The following is a 21115-nucleotide window of genomic DNA, read 5'->3' on the forward strand; positions in this document are numbered from 1 at the left end:
TGGCTGGGGCACCCACTCACAGAACTCACAGGATGGAAAGGCAGCACGAACACCTCTTCATGCTATTCACAACACCAGAGACAACACGCATTTCTTTTCCTCAAATAACATCATAAAATAAATGTTCACAGCCAAGAAGCTTTTCTATACATTCTATATTTGAAAATTTAAAATAAACTAACTAAAGTTTAAACCCAACAGAGGGAAAGAAAAAGAATTTTCTTTTCTGAGGTCAGTGCCGAGGTATGGTAAGCTAAGTCTCTAGCTGTGGCCCTGACATCTAATACAGGCAACAGTTAGGGGCCCAGCTGCTGCGCTTCTGATCCAACTCCCTGCTGATGTTTCATGCCCAGCTCTTCTTCATGAGCATCCATTGGCTCTTCCTCCCCACAATCAACTCCCGGGCTGAGAACAATCTCCACTGTGATGAGGGCAAAGGTTGCAGCACACTTGCCTTGGTCATCCATATCCCTACCCCCATCAACATCACACAGGTAACTGTCCTGCAGGCTCAGTCAGGGCCCAGCCCCACATCTGGACATAAAGGTTTCCAGAAATGTGAAGAAGGTCCGTCATACCACAAGCACTGAATTCCAGGCCAATCTTGTGGTAAAACAAAAAGCAATAGGAGAAACAAGAAGGTTGCAGAATCTCAAGGTGCTCATTTCTTAGGAAGGAGGAGGAATTACACTTGAAACCTGGGAGTGGTGGCTTTGTCCTTTGCTTAAAGACCCATGACCTTTCCACTTGGCATCTTTCCCGTGGGGTTGCAAGCACACTGCCAAAAGGGTACAAGTGTGCTTTTGTACACACGCACAAAGAGTCCACCAAAAGCTCATTCAAGATAGAAACATCAACAGCATTTGGGAGGCATTGAAAGCTAAGATCTGATTATGAAGAGGAAAAGGGAGGAGTGTGTTTGGGATTTGTTTTCAAAGTCAGAGTGAGGTGGAGAAGGAATGCTGTTTTTCAAAACACACAGTAACTCATGGGTAGATAAGATTTCCATGGGGAAAACAGGCTAACCAGGGAGCACATCTAGTAAAAACAAATCAGGACTCACAAAGGGCCAGCATAGGGCACATCCACCCTGCATCCATGTATACACTCTTTTCAGGAGCCCATTACCTCCACACAAAACACACAATTGTTACAGAAGTATGCCCATTTAACTAACTGTTAGAACTAAAATTCCTCATTACTTCATAAAATTATGTTTTTGAGGTGGTTATTATTATTGTTGTTGTTATTATTTACTTATTTGAGACAAGGCTCCCAACCACTGGTTCATTCCACATAAACCCACACCAGCTGGGGCAGGAACAGGCCAAAGCCAGGAGCCAGGAACTCAACGCAGGTCTTATAGAGGGGCCACAGGAACCTAATGACTTGAGCCATCACCACTGCCTTCCAGGGTCTGCCTTAGCAGAAAGCTACAATCAACACCCAGAATCCTTTGCTCTCCAGAGATCCTAGTTGTTCCACCACATCACCTTTGCCTGTAGACGTCCTGGGTCCTCAGCTCGGCTTGCAGGATCTTTTCAAATCCCCGAGATGCAAGTCACTTGGACCCAGAGCTACAAAGAAACATCTTCAGCCCCTTGAGAAATGGCTCTACGCTTCCTTGCCACCAGCTCTCAGTTTTTACTTCAGTTTCCTGGCGATGACTGTGATCATTTCTGGTTGTAAAACTACTCTCTTCAGTTGAAAAGACGAAAGCAAAAGAGGAAGTGGATAACTCGATGGAGTATTATCTCACCTTTTGTTTCCAGAATGCTTCACAAGCCATGGACCACCTAGCATGGCCTTCCAGGGCCTGTTCATGTTTGTGGCCTTCTTGAAGTCTCTATCGCGCAACTTTTAAATTGAGTGCTATGCTTCTCAAAGCTCACAAAGCTCCTGAGGATACTGTCTGTGGCTTTTGGGTTTATTTTTCAAATGCATTTTTCCCCTTTTCTATCTCTGAAATACTAATACTTTTCCAATCAACATGTTATTTTTCAAAAACCTTCTGTCTCACTTGAACTATCTTTTTTAAACTCCTTTTTTGTCTGCTTGGTAAATATATTTTTTTAATTTATTTTTATTTGAATGGTAGAAACAGAGTTTAAACAGAGATCTTCCAAGTGCTGATTCACTTTCCAAAATGCTCTCCACAGCCATGGTTACTCCAAGCTAAAGCCAGGGGCACAGAACTCAATATAGACCTCCTATGTGGCCAGAAAAGGCCCAACTACTTGAACCATCCTCTGCTGCTTGCAAAATGCATTGCCAGCAAGAAGCTACATCAGACCCAGATAGCAGAGACTTGAACCCTGGGATCCTGACAGACTCTGATAAAAGATCTGAGACGCCCAAGCAGTAACTTAACTACTGTGCCAAATACCTGCTTCCCCTATCCCATGTCTCTGCTAAAGACTGATGGTGAGTTCAGCACTGTACTGTCCGAAGTACACAGGGCACTTGCCAGTTCTTAGCATTTTCCAAAATTACATCCAAAGCAGCTTATAAGCAGTGTCACTGCAAGCAAAAGCCAAACAAGAAACCGACTGGCGTGCCCCTGTTGGCTCTCAACAGACACCTTTCTGAGCAGCACTTCACAGTGTCTGACTTTTCCAGGCAGCACCAGCCCTGCCCTGCAGGGAGATGCTCCTGCTTTCCTTTTATGTCATGCTCACCCAAGTGGTCTCCATCATATTTTTACCATCAAGTTTTGTTTCTTCTCCCACACAGACTCATCTGGCAGGCAAGCCTCTCATGTGCTACAACTCAGCAGGCAGCCTGTCCCCACCCCACCTGGTACGGTGACTGTCTTGGTGTCTGTGAGTGGTACAGATGGGAGATTATGGACAGTCAATCCCCGGCTCTCTCTGCTGGGAATTACCAGACCCTTCCTCCATTCAGGCACTCCTTCTATGCCACCACCTGTTTTCTCCTGCCTGGGAAATTAATTTTTAAATTCTGTGTAGGTAGCAATCCCTCCCAGCCCATCAGTATGCAGGAGAGGCAAAAGGCAGGCTTGGGAGGCCAGCTGTCCATTAAAGGACCATCACATCCCACTCAGAGTCAATGCACTTTAAAATCCAATCAGCAAGTGTTATTCCATATCTGTTACAGAGCAGGCACTGTAGAAAGAGAAAACAACGCACTTTCACTTCAGGATCTGCCAAACAGCCACTGTGCCAGATACCGCCTGGCAGCGGCCCCCGTGAACACATACCAGGTATTTTCCCCAGCCACCAGCCCTCCAGGTACAGGGGAACACAAGAGACACGCAAACACCAGCTTCCTGACTCCCTGCCAATTAAATCTAACGTTACGTAACTACTGTTTTTAAAGCGTCCGCAGAGGCAAACCCTCTACACAGAGTTTTCCTTCTTTAGCAGCCTGTTAGGAAGAACTATTCTAATGTGATGTTTCTATTCCCGACAGCAATAACCCTTAATTATTATGTGCCTTAAGCAGCTAGACATTTTTAAATAGAATTTCATGTAATGTCTTAAAAAAAAAATCAGGAAACTACATCACCGGTAGCAGAAAAGACTGAACTGAAAGAGAATGACAAAGTACATGGAGGGTTGCCAGGAAAAGAGCATCGACTTGACCCAGCTTTTTATTTCTTTATTTTTTCCAAATTCTGGAATGAACACTGAACTTGAAAGATCATAAAGAAAATAAAAGTCTTCCACCATAGAATATAAAGATTTTTTCCTTCATCAGGGGCTCGAACCATTCATTTCTGATTAAACTTAGTTCCCGACAAATTCAGCAAGAAATCAAAGCTACCGCAGTGGGCATTGTGGCCCAGTGGATTAAACTGCTAGTTGGGATGCCACATCATATATCATAGCATCTGATTTGAGAGCCAGCTGCTTCACTTCTGATCCAGCTCCCTTCTGACACACCTGAGAAAGCAGCAGATGATGGACCAAGTACTCAGGTACCTACCACTCATGTCAGACACCAAAATGGAGTTCCAGGAACCTCACCCAACTCCAGACATTGCAGTTATTTGGGGAATAAAGCAGTGAATGGATATCTCCCACCATGCCATTCCCTGTTTACTTCACTCTGCCTTTCAAATAAAGAAACAAACCTTTTAAAACAAACCTCAAACTCACTTCTGGGAAGAAACAATACATGACAGGTAAGTGAGCAATGTCACCTGATTCCCTCAGAATCCCTCCTAGCCTGATGTCTAAAACACAGTATTCACTCCTAAGACTTGGAAAATGAGCTGTACCTATGTTATTTTTATCAACTACCTTTGTAGGCCACATCATTCCTGCCCTCCTTTGTTTTGCACAGCAGTCCCTGGGCTATGTCCATATATCTCTAGAGCAAAAGAAGTGTGTACTGTGGGCAGAGCTGGTTACATACATTAGCAGCCCAGGTACAGTCAGCACCACCTGGATCCACATACACTCCCTTACAGAAAGGATGGTTTGTTTCTTCTCATGGAGTCAGCTCTCTTAGCTCAGAATACCTATGATAAGGCTGAGTTTGAGTGGGCATCGTGGCACAGCGAGTTAAACTACTGCTTAACTCGTGGCTAGTTAAGTCACATGTCCCATCATAGTGCCTTGGATCAAGTCCCGGCCCTGATTCTAAGCCAGCTGATGAAGCTGGGAGACAAAATGATAGCTCAAGTCCTCGGGTTCTTGTCACCCACTTGCAGACTCAAAAGGTCCAGCTCTAGCCATTGCAGGCATTCGCAGAGTAAACCAGTGGATGGAAGATAGATACATCTCCCTGCATTCTACTCTGTCTTCCAACTAATAAATAAATATTTTTTAAAAGATATATGGCGGAGCTATATCATTCAGATAGCCAAAAGAACTTACCAGATTGTTTTGTTTTCTTTTCTTTTGTTTTGGAGCACACAGCAGGTGCTGGACTACAAAGTCAACCAGAACTATTGCTGCCGTCAAGAGTATAATTTGTGGGCCCGGCACGATAGCGTAGCAATTAAGGTCCTCGCCTTGAATGCAACAGGATCCCATATGGGTGCCGGTTCTAATCCTGGCAGCTCCACTTCCCATCCAGCTTCTTGCTTGTTGCCTGGCAAAGCAATCGAGGACGGCCCAGAGCTTTGGGACCCTGCACCAGCGTGGGAGACCCAGAAAGAAGTTCCTGGCTCCTGGCTTTGGATCAGCGGTCACTTGGGGAGTGAATCATCAGACGGAAGATCTTCCTCTCTGTCTCTCATCCTCTCTGTATATCTGCCTTTCCAATAAAAATAAAATAAATCTTGAAAAAAAGAGTATAATTTGCTACTAGGAGAGATTCACTTACCGACAAAAACCAAATCTAGAAAGCTAAACTAAGGATCCCTCCACAGTCAGGTCCTCCCACCTATTTCCTGTTTGTATGCCACAAACTATTTAGAGGTCTTACCCAACTTTTGTTGACTGAGTAAATAGACATGGTGGGTGTCAGATCATCACTCATTTCACAAAGGGGTGGAAAAGTTGATGAGGTGAAAGACCAATATTATATCCATAGTTGAAACAAAACAGCTGATGGAGACATGAAGTGCACCTGTTGTATAGGAAAGACTTTGGACTTAGTCTGCAGTTCCTGTCAGGGGCATCCTAAATGCCTGGGAGTGCCCAAATGATTAGAGAGCTATTCCTGAGACCGTCCAACCAGACCTGAGAGTACATCACCAAGCTGGCTGAAGGCAGAAGCTAGTCAAATCAAACAGCCAACCATGTGACTCGATCAGAGGGACTCTGAGTCAGCTATTATCAACTGACTTCCTCCAGGGAGGGAGCGGAACACCATAAGGCCATTGACACAACCAAACTCCAGACCCAATGTGATAGCCTAGTGGCTAAATCCTTGCCTTGCACACCCAGGATGCCATAAGGGTGCTGGTTCATATCCCAGCTATTCCACTTCCCTTCCAGCTCCCTGCTGTGGCCTGGAAAAACAGTGGAGGATGGCCCAAGTCCCTGGGACCTTGCACCACATAGGAGACTCAGAGGAAGCTCGTGGCTCTAGCCTCTGACTTCAGATTGGCTAAACTCCAGCTGTTGTGGCCACTTGGAAAGTGAACCAAAAGACAGGTCTTTCACTCTGTATCTCCTTCTCTCTGTATATCTATCTGCCTTTCCAATATAAATAAATAAATATTTAAAAAAATAAATGAAACTCCAATAAATTTTGAGACAGCAAAGCTGAGTTGAGATTCTTGTTCAATGAACACATCAATATGCCAACAAGGTAGATCCTGACCCTCCCCCCCGCCAGAGCAAGCCCAGATGAACTCCGTTTGGCACCCTCTCAGACTCTGCCCTGTTTGCCTCCTTATGTTGCTGCTCCTGATTTATTCCTTCCCTACCAAAACAATAATATTAGTGTGACAATTTCCTGAGTACTATGAATTCTCCTAGCAGATGATTATCAAATCTAAGGGCCTTGTGGGAACTCTCAAATTTGCAGCCAATTGGTCAGAAGAGTGGGTGGCACAGAGACTCAGATTCACAGCTGGCATCCTTAGTGAGGGCTGGCATGGATGTTCACCCCAGTGGTTAGCATTAGCATTGCACTGCAAGGCTGGGCTGCCATGCCCATCCTCAATCCTTAGGCATGCCAGAAATAATCCCTCTAAGGAGCAAATCTCTTGTGGTTGACTTAACCCCACCATGACAACCTCCTGCGACCCTAGGCTGAGACTTCCGTGATATAATCTCAGATGAACACCATCTCAGACTGCTAAGCAAGCTTTTTGATAAGTGATATGGTTGAGGTATAACAACTACAACGAAGGCAGAGTCTAGAAATTGACTGAGACATGCAGAATGCTTTCACAAAGGTGGTCATACCCTTACAGATAAAAATAACTCACAAGTGACAAGGCATAACACCAGCATGAGTACAATGTCAGAATACTGTGTCCAGTTAATGATGAAAATCACATGATTGTTATTAACTTCCTAAGTTGTGCCTGAAGTGCTCCTGAATTTACTATGTGGGTATTCCAATGAACCCTTAATCCCATGAGGTGGAATTTAATCAAATACCCATTTTTACAGGTTAGGATATGGAGATTTAGGTCAAGAAACCTGATGAAGGTTTCAGAGCTAGCAGCCCTTATGACTGGAGAAGGGTAAATGGAGTGGATCAAGAAAGGCAAATTGTAAAAAGTCCTGAATGTCTGTTGAAACACTACTTGCTTTTTTCTCTGTATGCAATGGAAAGCCATCAAAGATGTCTGTGTAGAGGGGACTTAACACCAACCATGCTTTCAAAAGATGACTGTGATAGGAAGAAAAGCACCCAAAAAGGGAGTGACAGGAACAGATGGGCCAGTTGGGGAACAGTGAAAAGGTTACTGAGAGCTCGAACCTGGACAAAGGCAGGAGACTAAACACATAGGGAAGGAAAGCAGTGTGGAGTCAGTCTGGGCAGTGGGGAAAGGGGTCAGGGAAAGATGATACAGGTTATCCCAACCAACACAGACCACCAATAACACATCTCCTTGTAGGGACCCTCCTTCAATACAGTGAATGCAGTTCTCCTACTGTTCTTCTGCACTGCCTGAATTTGTTGAAATTCACTTTAAAAGAATTGGTTTTATGTATTTGGAAGCCAGAGCAAAAGAGAGGGAGAGACAGAAATTTTCCATCCACTGGTTCATTTTACAAACAGTCAACACTGGACCAAGCCAAAGCCTGGCAGGGTAACAGGGACCTAAGTACTTTGGCTGTTTCTGGCTTACTTCCCAGGTGCATTAGAGGGAGCTGGACAGAGGTACGGCTGCCAGGACTCCACCAGCACTCCGATACAGCATCTCGACCCTGCAACGAGGGCTTACCTCACTGTGCCACAATATTGGCCCCAAGATTCACACTCTTGATCAATTAAAGCATATGAAGCTATATTGAAAGACCAAATTCAATACTTATAGACAACTGCCTGACTTGCCCTCTTTGTCCCAGAACCACAGACCCCTGTGCAGAGCACAACCGTCCTGTTTCTCCAACTTGCTTTTGTTTTCATATATATAAATATATATATATATACATATATATATATATATATGTATATATACACACATATATTTCATGATATGGTTCCACAGGCACAGGAATTCCTCCACCACGCTCCTCATTCCCTCCAACTATTTTTTCCTATATTATTACAGCAGTACAGTCCTTCAACAACCGTCACAAGTCCATCATTCTGGTACCTAAGTGTATTATATCATTGTAGCTGGAGACAATAGTAGAAAAGTCTAGTATCCTATTGTCATGGTATATTTAACAGTTTCATTGGGATTCCTCTTTTCATTTGGGAGTAGAGATGCATACTCCAACATACCTTCTCTTCCCAGTATGCTAATCTCCATTATACAATTCCTCTAAGAGAATATGTGTATATACATGTTTACCTATATCTCTAACTTCTCTGTGTTTGGTCTGTACCCAACCTGGGAGAATAAATAGCAGCAGGAAAGAATACCAATGATTTTTAACAGGTTTTTTAGACTACTGAGCTGCAGCAAAAGCAGAAGTCCGCCAGCATAGCCAGTGATCAGATCTGCTTAAGAAAGCACACATCAAACTAGTTTTCCTCTAGCTCTTTGTCAAATTCAATGGGAATGAGTCCACAGAGAGTGTGGCAAAGTAAACAGAAGTTAGCCACCAATTGACTCCCTCAAAGACTGCACTTCAGGAAATGCACAGCTAACTATAAATAAAACACTGGGTTTCCAATGCTGAAACAAATAATCACAGCCCTTCAAACCTGGTCCTTCTCACAACTCCGTTTTCATGGGCATGTCCAGTGTTCATATTTTGGCCCCAGCAGAGAGGCCTGCACAACTGTTGGATTCCATCACTAAACTCAAACAGCCAGCCTGAGCATGGAAGAATCACCAGCCAGCCTTATGACTGAGTGCCTGCGAAGTTCTGGGTCCTCAGCTCATAAATATTATTCTGTGTCCTGTTTCTCCTGCTGGTAACAGCCTACGCCTTCCCAGCAACACTTACTGCAGAACAGAAACAAGGGAAAGAAAATAATTTCAACTCTTTCCTGCAGACACTTTGAGGGGGCTGGAAGCTCTCCAAACACGGTGTCCTGTGTTGCTACGTCCGCTCCTCTCACCCCTAACAGTCCAGACACCACCAGGTGAAGCATGCATCTGAAAACGCTTAAAGAAGACATACCCAATAGTCTTCTTACACAGACCTTTGACACATAATCAATACACCTGCAAGCATACACATCTATATCTCACATTATCCTTGCATCTCCTCATGACTTAGGAGATGTCTGTGGTGCTTCATCTGGAAATCTTTTCTCATCTGACATCATTCCATATTCAACACATCTTCTTAAGAAGACAAAGCATGTATCAAGGCACCTTTTGAAAACCTTTTTTAAAGGACAGAACTCAGTTCACGACTTGCAAACAGGATCCTCTTCAACAATTTCAAAGATACTAAAATTTAAGCCACAGGAAGATACCTAAGAACCAGCATTTTGCACATGCACTAGAACATGTCCACTTGGCTCAAAGTGTTTCCTGTTCTCCTTCCCAAGCTTCTAATTAAAACAACTCTCTTCCTCTTATGTCAGGTACACAGTAAGAAGCAAAGATCTAATCCATCCTGTGAGAAACAGCTAAAAATACAGGCAATGCATGCTACAATTGTGCTAACCAGAACTCCTGTAATATCTAATCACACATACACTTCACACACGTGATCATTTCTGCTGTGATGAAGCAAGAAATACAAGACAACAACTTTTATTTTCTTGCTATAAACAAGGGAATGGACTGACAATTTGGGCACTTAACAGGTTTCACTGGAGATATGAAAGTCTACAACATTTCTCCACTTAATCCTGACAAAGCTCCAATTAGGTAGGAATTATTTTCCCATTTTACATACTATAATCAGACCCAGAAGAAAATAAATGGCAACAGTAAGAAACACTTTCAGAAAGATGTCAGGTTTTGAAATGGGGTCTCTCTGCAAGGGAAGTTAATTCTATCAAGTTTGTTACAGAGAGCAGGACATGGGCCAAGGCCACAGGAACCATCCCCTCTCCCTCAGTGGTCAGGTTTTGCGATCACAGGACCCCTGTATCGACTCCCCAAAGTCTAGGCCCAACCCACCCAGCCCCAGCTACCTCCCAAAAACAAGTGCACCTGGGTCACATCCTGGATTGGCACTAGAAGAAAAACTCTCAAAGATGCCAGCATAAGTGTCAAAATTTCCAACATAGGTAATATTTGCTGAATAGTTCCTAAGTGCCAGATTCTGGTGATGGTACGGTGAGCAAGGCAGAGCCCCCAGTGGGGACAAGTAAACCTGAGGTTCCTGCAATGTGGATGCCTGTTGGGCTGGCCTGGGGAAAGGCCTGGGCTGGGAGTGGCTGGCATACCCGACAGCATGGGGGCAGTGACTGTAGGAATCTGTGACTGTACTGAATGGCATCAGCTTACGGACAGCTTTCAATGCTGTCAGATCAAGGGTACTTCAGAAAGTTTATGGGAACATGGAATTAAAATGCAAGCTTACTGTGGTACAAAGAATGCATAACAGTTTTTTGCTAATGCACATCCTCTGACAACTTTAGGAAGACCCTTCAGGCTCCTCCTTGTTCATTCTTCACTCTTTTAAAAAGTATCCCTGAGAAAACAAGGGCAGCGCTGTTGCCAAAGGACTTAGAGCCTTTCCATGTATGTTCCTCTAAGCCCCACACAACCATGTGGGTTCGGCATTACTAACCCCGACTGGTGAACAAACCGATATTTTACAGCCCAGAGAAACCTCACCAGGACATGATGGAACCAAAATGCAAATCCAACTTCATCCTGCTCCACAATTCCAATGACTGCAAGCTTTAGCTCATGGAAGATTCTTAAGTAATTAAAGCTAACTGAAGAGCAGCAATTTCATAAATCCCCTTGAGATAACTGAAATCCTTGGTGTGTTGAACCAAATTTAAGAGGCTCACACAGAGACAAGGGAAAGAGATGCAGAAAATACTTTGGGGTTTAAATCTTATTTCCTTGCACATCTTCTGACTACCCTTGATTAAGGGGTTAACAAGGAATAACCAACAGAAAAATGACCAGTGGTACGCTGGTCCGTTAATGACCCTCAAGACAGGCTGGCAGAACTGCACTGACTGTTCTGGGAGAGCCTGTCATGAGCGGTACCAGCCCAGCATCTTCCAGGCTATGCAGAAACCATAAATATTCATGAGATGAAACGCTAACACAGGCAGAGGGAAAGTAAACACCACACACAGCTCCTCTAGCTTTATTTCTTAAAGTCTCCTGAAACCCTGTTAAGTGGAACTCCTTGGTGAAGAGTATATCTTATTTGGAAGGATAACTAGACATATTTCACACAGATATTCATGGGTTTGTATCCTCACAATTAAAGCTATGTTTGACCCAGATACAAGACATTAACTGTGAATAGTCAGGACAAATGTTCAGCCCCAGAAAACGTCAGCAGAGGGGGTGCCTTGGGGAGATAATTGGCAAGATCCCATTAACTACAGCATTGTGTCTTGGCCCCTCCCCAAGCCTCATGTAACTTGACATCTGGTGACAGTACAGTTAACTGGCCAGTCCATGGCATTGCTGCCTTTCAAGGGCAATATCATTCAAAAAATTTTCAAGATCTAGTGTATTTGTTACAAACACATAGTAAATGTAATTTTGACTTCCACATACAATGTTAAATAATGTATTTGACAAATGGTCTTGGGATTTATAGTCCTGGTGGGGTTTACTGGGTAGCAAAATGTTTACAGTTCAAGTTGGCATATAATTCACACATAAATATGAGCTATGGTTTTGTTTAATCATCTGGTCTTATTTTCTCAGCACCTCTTAGCAATAAATATATTGTTTAGTCCTCTTTCCATTGCAATTTCCATGATGAAAAAAAAATCTGAATGTGCTGAAGAATCCACTGCCTGCTTATGAAACATAAAGGCTTATGAAAACATGGCACGTACTCAAGTAGACCAGCTTGTTTTTAAATATTTTAATAGTGTGCACTGCTGCGTTAGGAACTCAATGTGTATTATGCTTGGTCTTACATCTAATGTACAGACTATGCTTTGATTGCTCTATCAAAAGATCATAATTTAAATATCATGTACATTATATTTTATACATGTTCTCTTTTGCATGAAATCAAACAGAATGCTTGTTTCTTCTCTAAACACATGAGATTATAAACAACCAGCATAGTTACCAAAGAAGTACTTAACTACTTTATTCCATTAAAAAAAATGCCCTCAGGTATCGATTAAAATAAGAGCTGTTACGGCTTCTTAAAGTAAATTTTACATGTCTATGGGCATGCTTTCCAGTTTTCAAACATGTTCTTAATATTTCTCCTAAAGGTTCTCAGGTTAATTATGTATGTTACTTCCCCAAGAAATGCTGCTTATGTCTTTCTTCCTGAAAATTCAGAGAGGTTACACAGATCAATAGAAATGACAGTGAAAAAGGAGTAATCTCCCATGGCCATAAGAAGCTGTCATTTTTATACTAACCAAATTAAAGTATGAGTCTTTTCTGGATCTGATTTTCAAAAAAACTTTTTGAAAACATCTTTAGGACAACGAGAGAAAGGCAAATATTGCACATTATGAATTTTTTGTTAATTCCCCCTAGGTATTTTTTACTTATTTATTAGAAAGGCGGGCCCGGCGGCGTAGCCTGGCGGCTAAAGTCCTCGCTTTGAAAGCCCCGGGATCCCATATGGGCGCCAGTTCTAATCCCGGCAGCTCCACTTCCCATCCAGCTCCCTGCTTATGGCCTGGGAAAGCAGTCGAGGACAGCCCAAAGCTTTGGGACCCTGCACCCACGTGGGAGACCTGGAAGAGATTCCTGGTCCCGGCATCGGATTGGCGCGCACCGGCCCGTTGCAGCTCACTTGGGGAGTGAAACATCGGATGGAGGATCTTCCTCTCTGTCTCTCCTCCTCTGTATATCCGGCTTTCCAATAACAATAAAATCTTTAAAAAAAAGGCAGAGTTTCTGTGCAGTGAGAGGGAAGTAGGGGAGTGAGTGGGAAAGGTCAGGGTCAGGGTGAAGGGAAGGCAGATCATCCATTTGTTGGTTCACTCCTGAAATGGCAGCCAGGGCTATGCCAAGCTGAAGCCAGAAGTCTAGAACTCCATCCAGGTCTCCCATTTAGGGGGCAGGAACCCAAACACTGAGCCATCTTTCACTGCTTTCCCAGGTGCATTAACAGAGAGCTGGATGGGAAATGAAGCAGAAAAGACTCAAACGGTTGCCTCACAGGATGCCAACATCACAGGTGTCAGTATCCCACAATGCCAGTCCTACTCTGTGATTCTTTAAGAGATTGTCTTATTTTTGGTGCGTATGATGTAATTTTTAGAGAAAAAGAAGTCATGGTGTTTGAAGCTCAGTTAAGGTATAAAAATGACAAAAAGCTCAGGAACCAACACAGTGACATAGTAAACTAGGCCTTTGGTACCATATGTATGCCAGGTCCAAGTCCCAGATATTACACTTGCAATCCAGCTTCCTGCTTATGGCCTGGGAATGCAGCAAAGCATGGCCTAAGTCTTTGGGCCCCTGCACCCATGTGGGACATGTGAAGGAGGCTGCTCGCTCCTGGCTTCAGATTGGCTCAGCACTGGCCATTGCGGCCATTTGCAGAGTGAACCAGCAGACAGAAGAACTCTCTGAATCTCTCCTCTCTATAATTTTGCCTCTCCAATCAATATCAAATAAACCTTTGTTTTAAAAAAATGACAAACAGCTCAACAAAAACAATTTGTATGTTTGATTAGGTGGTGGGCAGAGCAGAAACGTGAAGCAAATGGGGCAGTATACAAAACGATTTTCGGCAGAGGACATCCACATGAATCCAGGGCTTGTATATCTAGACTCAACCAACTGCAGATCAAAAATATTCAGGAAAACATCTGGAAAGTCATGGAAATATGACTTCCCTCATCATTATTCTGTAAATAATGCAGGATACCAACCATTTACAGGGTATTTACATTGTACTTGGTGTTTTCAGTGACACAGAAATAATTTAGAATATACAGGAGGATGTATCCAAGCTAGTGCAAATAAGGTGCTTGAACATCCACAAATCTGGTTACACAGGGCCCGGAAGGGGCTGAAACTGAGCCGCAGAAAACAACAGGACTATTCCTTCAATTCCAAGACATTCCTGAGTGTGTAAAACTATTTTACAGTATAAAGTGGCCAGGGGAACGGACAACAAGAGGAGCCATTCTCACTGAGGTCTGGATGTACACTGCCTCCTGATCCAAACAAGGTAGAGCTAACAGGCGGCTTTCCACGGACAGCAAATGTTGCATCGCCTGGTAGCAATATGCATCAGAGAATCAATTTTCCACCACTGACCCAGAGAAATGATGGCAGCCCTTGGTCCGACCACAGGGACCTGCTGATTGACACCACCTGAGTCAGAGCAGACACTTCCGGATCCCCAGGGGCTATCCACCCTGCCCTGGGAGCTTCATGACGCAAGTGCCCTTCAAAAAACAGAGTTGAGAACAACAGAGGCTCACTGCATGGAACCCCACAGCTGACAAAATCTGCAACCTGCCAGGCTTCATTGTCTGCACCCATGACAGAAGCTTATAGCTAAATTACATAAATCTAAAACATCCGCTCCCCACTCATTCACCCTCTGAGGATGGATTCCTGTCTTCTTTTCTAGCTGCTCCATAACAAACAGATGCAAATATGGAGAAAAAAAAAATCTGAGGAGCTACTCCCAAACTCTGACTTAAAACTAATAATGTAAGCACTTGATTTTACACAGAAAAATCTCTGAATATTCAACATAAAGATACCTCAACATATTTAAATTGCAGGCTCAGTAGCCTCAAGAGGATATTTCTTCTTTACAAAACCTATTGGTTTGGGGGTCCGAATCCCAGCATCTCAGGGCACCAGTTCACTGTGAAGTCAGAATACAGACTATCCCTTTCTGGCGCATCCCTGACGTGCTGCAGAATGGGACATTCCTGTGCAACTGGACTGAACTTGAACTTCGCAGAAATCACTGAATTTTCAAGCATCCCAATACAACCAATGTATTCACTTTGTCTCTTTTCCTGTCTTTTTGTTTTTTGCAGATTCATTCACTTATCTGTAATGCAGAGTGACAAGAAGAGATAGAAACATAAAGAAAAATCTTCCGTCTACTGGTTCATCCCCACAAACAGTCACAACAGCCAGGGCTGAGATGAGCTCAAGCCAGCACCCAAGGACTCAGTGCTTCCCAGGCTGGTGGCAGGAACCCAAATGTTTGAGCGTCATCTGCTGCTTCCTGGGCACATCAGCCTCTCTTATTCAATTCACTACCCAGCCTAACTGGCTAGCTTTATTGGAAGTAGGATCTGCCCCCGCTTCTCTCTCTCTCTCTCTCCCTTTGCTCTTTCTTCCATTCCCTCCAGACTGACCAGGGGCACCCAAAGACACTGTTAGCACCAGAGTTAAATTCAAGGGGGACTGAGCTGTAAAGAATCCTGATGTGGCCCATAAAGCCAGACAAACCAGGCTTCAGAGGAAGGGTTTGCTTTCCTTTAACCAAAGAACAATTCTGTTTATGGGTCACAGGGGCCCTTTTTTTCTCCTCATTGCCACCTGCCTTTGATCTTCGACCAGTCATTTATACCTTTTCTTAAAGGAAACAGACCAAGACCCTAAAATTTTATTTTTGCTTCACATTATTGCCTTAAGAGGCATAGAATGGGAGGGACAGAAGCATCAAAAACTTTAGGGAGTATCTGTGGATCTCACCTATGCCAAAAAAAAAAAAGCATTTTCTGATTTCTCTAAAAGTTGTTGGTCTACCTGTAAACATTACGCTAGAATGTGAGGAAACACAAAAACTAAAAAGTGTTTTATATTCTTCACCACAGAAGCAGGATCTCCTTGTATTGGCTTGCCCCAAATGGACATGGATGGTACCAGGGTCGCAATACATGATGAACACACATATCACAGCTGGCCCTCCTTCCCCAGCAGCCCTGAGCAAATCTACCTCCAAAACTCTAGGGGGAAGAAACCCTGGCAACATTTCAGCCAAAAGGACATGGGTCCCGAAGTCTTTCGCTGCCTCCAGGCCAGGCCAGCCCCACAGGAGAACAGGAAAGAAGATGGCTCAGCCATCAGGGCCAAGAGCCTACAGATGACACAGGTAAACAATATGCTCATGTGAATACAACACAAACCTGACAGCCATGAAGCAGCCATTCAGACAGACTGGCCAAGCTGGATTGGCTTGCTGCCTCCAGGAGAGATCCAAGCCCTTTCCTGAAGCCTCCCTTGCAATGCCTCAATTTCGTTATCCATCAAATGAGAGTAATAATAGTGTCCCCTAACCCAGAGAGTAGTTGTCAAGATTGAATGAGGCAGCGTGCGTCAAGTGCTGAAAACTTGGTCTGGCCTGCCACACAGAAAGCATTCTGTCGATGGCGACTCATCGCTTCTATAGACTAGAAACACACCTATAAAAGAATCTGCCAAAGAAAGCTTGCCTTCTCCTATGCTCACCCACTGCTAACCAGGAAAAAGAACCCAGCCTACCACAGTAGGCCCAACACAACACAACTGCTACTTGGCAGCCAGGAGTAGCTGTGTCTCAAACCTTTGGTTTCCTATTTAAGCCCCTGGATCTCCACAGTGCTACCACCTAAGGCCAAGCAAGCGAGACTCTTTTCCCTAGCAACTGAGTTCAGACACAAAATCACAGTATAACAACATCCTATTATTAAAATGGAAATTAACATATGATTAAAATGGAACTCTACCTGACACACATCAGGGCCCACACATTCTTCCATGGGTAAATTCTGCAGTTTCTAATCAATGGTCCTAACTCTGCAAAGCTGTGCACCTCCAAAACCTACCTGGTGGAATACACACACCAATTACCCTCCACATGAGAAAGACATAGAGACAGAGGCCTTCAACAAAGTGCACGGGCCCCAGAGTCAGTGGCATAAACAGGTAACTGGTCACTGCCACACCTGGCTGACATGGGAAGGCAGCTCTCCAGAACAGGCAGGCCCACCACTGCTTCCATGCTGGAGTGCTGTGCACACCTGGCACGCCACATTGCCGATACTCACGCATTACAATAGGGCTTCTTCTCGTAGCCTTTGTAGTTATTCATGTTGAGAGCCATTTTGCAGACTTCACAATTGAAACATCCTTTATGCCAATACTGGGGGGGAAAGTCAACAGTGAAAACGTTAGTACAATGTCAACTCTGACCAGAATAATTACAAAAAAAAACTGGCTGTGCATGACAGTTGGGTACCTGACAATACTACAGCAAAGGCTTGCAGGTGCAATGGTTTTGTGTATATCTACTTCCAGTTAAGTAAATACGGCAGGCAGCTATTAAAGTTGTGTTTTAAATCAATCCCACCACAACGGACACTAGTGATGGGAGGACAACTCAGGACCTGCACAGAACGCACTTCTACCAGAAACCAGAACGAATTCCATGCTCGGTGAATGGAGCAATGGGGGCTCTGGAGTGGCTTCAAAACGAAAAAGAATCCAGTTCAAAGTGTTCACAGGCTCTCAGAAAACATGTCCACCGGAAGTCAAGCAGCCTGAGGGGGTGGCAGGAGCACCCCGTAAAGGCGATGGGTCCCCAGTCCCAGTCCAGATCCCACGAAACCGCACCAACGCTGTCCCACAGCAGCTTGCTCCACCGAAGCATTTGTCTCCCCCAACACAAATTCACAGGGACACAGCCTCTCGCTGGTTTCTTTTGTCAGTCACTCAAGGATCGTGCGGGTGCCTCTCCCGGTCTGTCCAACTCCATCCACACCCGGAAAGGGCAAGGGGCAGAGCCCGAGGAACGTGGCCAAGGCCACTTCCTCTGAAATTCCCCACTCGGGTGGAGTAGACTCCCGTGGGCCCGGCTCCCGCGGGGATTATTCTTAGCACTGCGGCAGCGGCTGCCCGGTGACATATTAATTAGCATTTGCCTCTCCCCACCGGCACCATAGGTGCCAAACGGGGGAGACAGGAGGGCGCCAGAGGGGCGAGGGTTGGGGGACAGCAGTGGAGGCTGGAGGGGGTGCGTGGCACGACCCCTACGCGCCCTGCCTTGTGACCCCTCTCCGACCCAACCTCGCGCCCCACGCAGCAGCTCTGCCCACGCCGCGCGCCCCGACTACAACCGTTGCGGCTCCGCCACCACAGTGACCACCCCAGGTCCTCGACATTCCCGCGCCCTCCCCTGTGCCCAGGCGCTTGCACACATGCCGCCCGCTCAGGCTACCCTAGTCGCCCGTGCCAAAACTTCTCAGAGCAGGTGCAGCTCGGCGCCGAGCAGATCCGGACTAGCCCTGCACCCCCTCGCTCACCTTGTCCAGGCAGGTGACTTTCTCTGTGGGATACACCACTTTTCCGCAGCGGGCGCACTGGGGATTCATTGTCGCGGTTCCCGGGGGCGGCGGCTGCTGCGGTGTCGGCGACTAGGGGCCCCGAGGAGCCGCTGTGACATCCCCCGGCGAGCCCCGCACCTCCTCGGGGTCGGCGGAAGGACGGCGGGCACGGGCGAGCCCACGGAACGCGCGCGCGGGGAGCGCGGCCGGGGCGTGAGTGGGTGCGCGGTGGGGCTGGCGCCTGGGGCCGGCCGCTCTCGGAGGCGCTCCGGCTCGTCTCCGGCTCGGGCTCCGCGCCGCCGGCTCTGCGTTGCTCGCACTCCAGGTACCGGTGACTCACACAAGACACTCGCGCCCGCCCCTCACGCTCACTCGTTCCCCGCCTCGCGGCCGCGCAGGCCAAACCCACCGGCGCGCCCCGACCCAAGTGGCGGTGAACGAGCACGTCGGGCACCAGAGGAGGGAGGGCGCGGCGGCTACGGCTGCGGCGGGGGCGGACAGGGACCCGGTAGGCTCCGCGAACCTCTGCGGGCTGCGCCTGTGCCTCCCTAGGTGGGCGGCGGCGGCGGCGGCGCGGGGAGTGGTAGGGAGGAGGAGGGTGAGGGGGTTGAGGGTGGCAGAGTCTGAGAAGGGGGCCCTCGCCCCCGCGCACGCCCTGCCCTTCCTCCGCCTCCCTCTTCCTCCTCGGCCGACTGCACACCCACACCCCTCCTCCTCCCCACCCTCTCCCCCGGCCCCGGCTCAGGTCCCTAGCACCCTGAGAGCGCGGGGCGCGCGCCGCGGGGGTGCGCCCGCGCTCTTTCTCAGCCCAGGGGACCGCGGGCAGCGCCCATCCCTAGGCGGGAGCTGTCCTGGCCGCGCGCAGGGACGTGCTCGGCCCAGAGCCGGGAGCCCCGCCGAGAACTCGGATTCTCCAGCTTCGACTCGCCGGGGCCTCCTCACAGAGGACACGTCCCCGTGTGCCTGCGGGAAGTGCTTTGACCAGGCTGGGGCAGAGCTTGCTTTGCGGCTCCTGGGTTCTATGTGTCTGTCCTCAGAGGCAGACTGGTCATTTTAGGCCTGAAACCAGCCTCCCTCGAATAATAAATGGATCAGCGTTCATTGTTAAGCCTGCTTTGCTGTTGGAACGCCAGGAGCCATCTGCGAAAAGTTCTTCGCCTGAAATAAGGGAGGCAGTTAACAAACTCCTGCTCCAGATCAGACGAGCCGGAAAATCACACTGAAGGCAGAGGGAGGACAGAAGCAAAGGGAAACGGGAATCGGGAATCGTTTTCTTCTCCGTCAGCGCTCCGGTTTGCCCGGGTTCGCCTGAGGAGAGGCGCGAAACCGGAGCCACGCTGCCTTTGCTTTTGGCCCTTGTGCAAATTCTTAGCCTCTCGGTGCCTCTATTTTCAAATCTACAAAATGGGGGTGAGGGTGGCACTCCGCAGCGGCTGCTGGCCTCCTGCGGGGAGGAAGAGGTGAGTCAGCAGGGCTGACTGATGGCTTCGATCCCCCGGCTGGGTTGCAAGGATTACTTGTGAATTGGTTCTAAGAGACGCAGATTCCGATGGTAGCACACCAATTAAGATTCGATCATGCCACATAGCAACTGCTGTGAGAAATGTTCCTATGGTTTAGAGGGGGGAAAAACACAGCTGCAGCCCTTTATGGAAGAAGAAATAAATAAATAAACTGTTGGTCACTCCGAGCATCTCTGCCAGGGGGCACTGACGCTTCTGAGGAAACTTCTGCCTAAGTCTTTCCCCAGCAAACAGCCCCTGCGTACACAGATCTGACACCAACGAAATACAAGGAGCCTTGCTGTCAGCGGTGATGGGTCGTCTTGGAAAGTCGCCTCAGAGTTGCTCAGAAATGCCTGAGGAAAGGCGTCTTCACGTGATCCCCCAGAAGACAGACATGTTTTTCACCATCTACATGTCCAAAACGGTAGCAAGATGCAATTGAAATGTCTGCTTCTCATTTTTAAATGATAGGCATAAAATCCTGAGGAAGAATCATGGTGGCTGGTGACATGGATAGCTGATTTCACTGGGTCTCTTAAGCTACAAATGTTTCCTGCCCAAGCAGCACGCATCACAATGCCTGACCCACAGAAGGTGTCAGTTAAATGTCAATTGGAAGTATAAGGAAAACAAATGGACACCTCAAAACTAGAAGTAACTGTGGTTTTGTTCTCAGAAGAAGTTATTTTTAGAAAATACTCCAAATGATATTTTTCTGTTTTTCTTACTCTTCATGTTTTGTTTCAAGTTAGCTGCTGAATTTCTTAATGCCATCTTACTGATGTAAGAAGGATTTTAATACCATCTGTCTTAAAAGGACTTCTTTATTTCCAAATTCAGAGTCCTGTAAACAGAGAATTGGCAGAGACCTATCATTGGGCCAGCCTCCTTTCTTCAAGAAGATAAATAATTTAATTGTTCCGCTAAGGCAGAACTTTGCCCTTCCATGTCTTTTTCATTTGGCTGGCCAAGAAATCATTCCTTGCGGTAGCTATACCCCAATATGTCCACTTGAATTTAAATCCTTTTCTGCAGGCATGAAAATATACAGACAAAAAAATAACTGACCATCATCAAACTCAAAAACATATATTTACAAAGTTAAGTTCCTTCCTTTGCTAAAATTCCCAAATCTCTACTTTTAACTGAGCGCTATTTATACAGAGCCTGGTGAAGATCTTATAACCATGATT

General features: G+C 46.2%; 1 protein-coding gene across 2 annotated transcripts in view; it reads right to left on the reverse strand.

Moving 5' to 3' along the window:
• Positions 1-18952, reverse strand: part of NEBL (nebulette) — a 352516-nt gene extending 333564 nt beyond the window's left edge. The window contains exons 1-2 of one of the 2 annotated variants that reach the window (XM_058669305.1): positions 18397-18952; positions 17143-17237 (exon numbers count right to left, since the gene is read on the reverse strand). In XM_058669305.1, coding sequence (XP_058525288.1) covers positions 17143-17237; positions 18397-18465 — 164 coding nt within the window. In that variant the 5' untranslated portion in view covers positions 18466-18952. The remainder of the gene's footprint in view (positions 1-17142; positions 17238-18396) is intronic. The other variant, XM_012931008.2, reaches the window with a different exon arrangement.
• Positions 18953-21115: the final 2163 nt, after the last annotated feature.

This window comes from Ochotona princeps, chromosome 10 (genome assembly GCF_030435755.1).
Source record: "Ochotona princeps isolate mOchPri1 chromosome 10, mOchPri1.hap1, whole genome shotgun sequence".
Lineage (NCBI taxonomy): Eukaryota > Metazoa > Chordata > Mammalia > Lagomorpha > Ochotonidae > Ochotona > Ochotona princeps.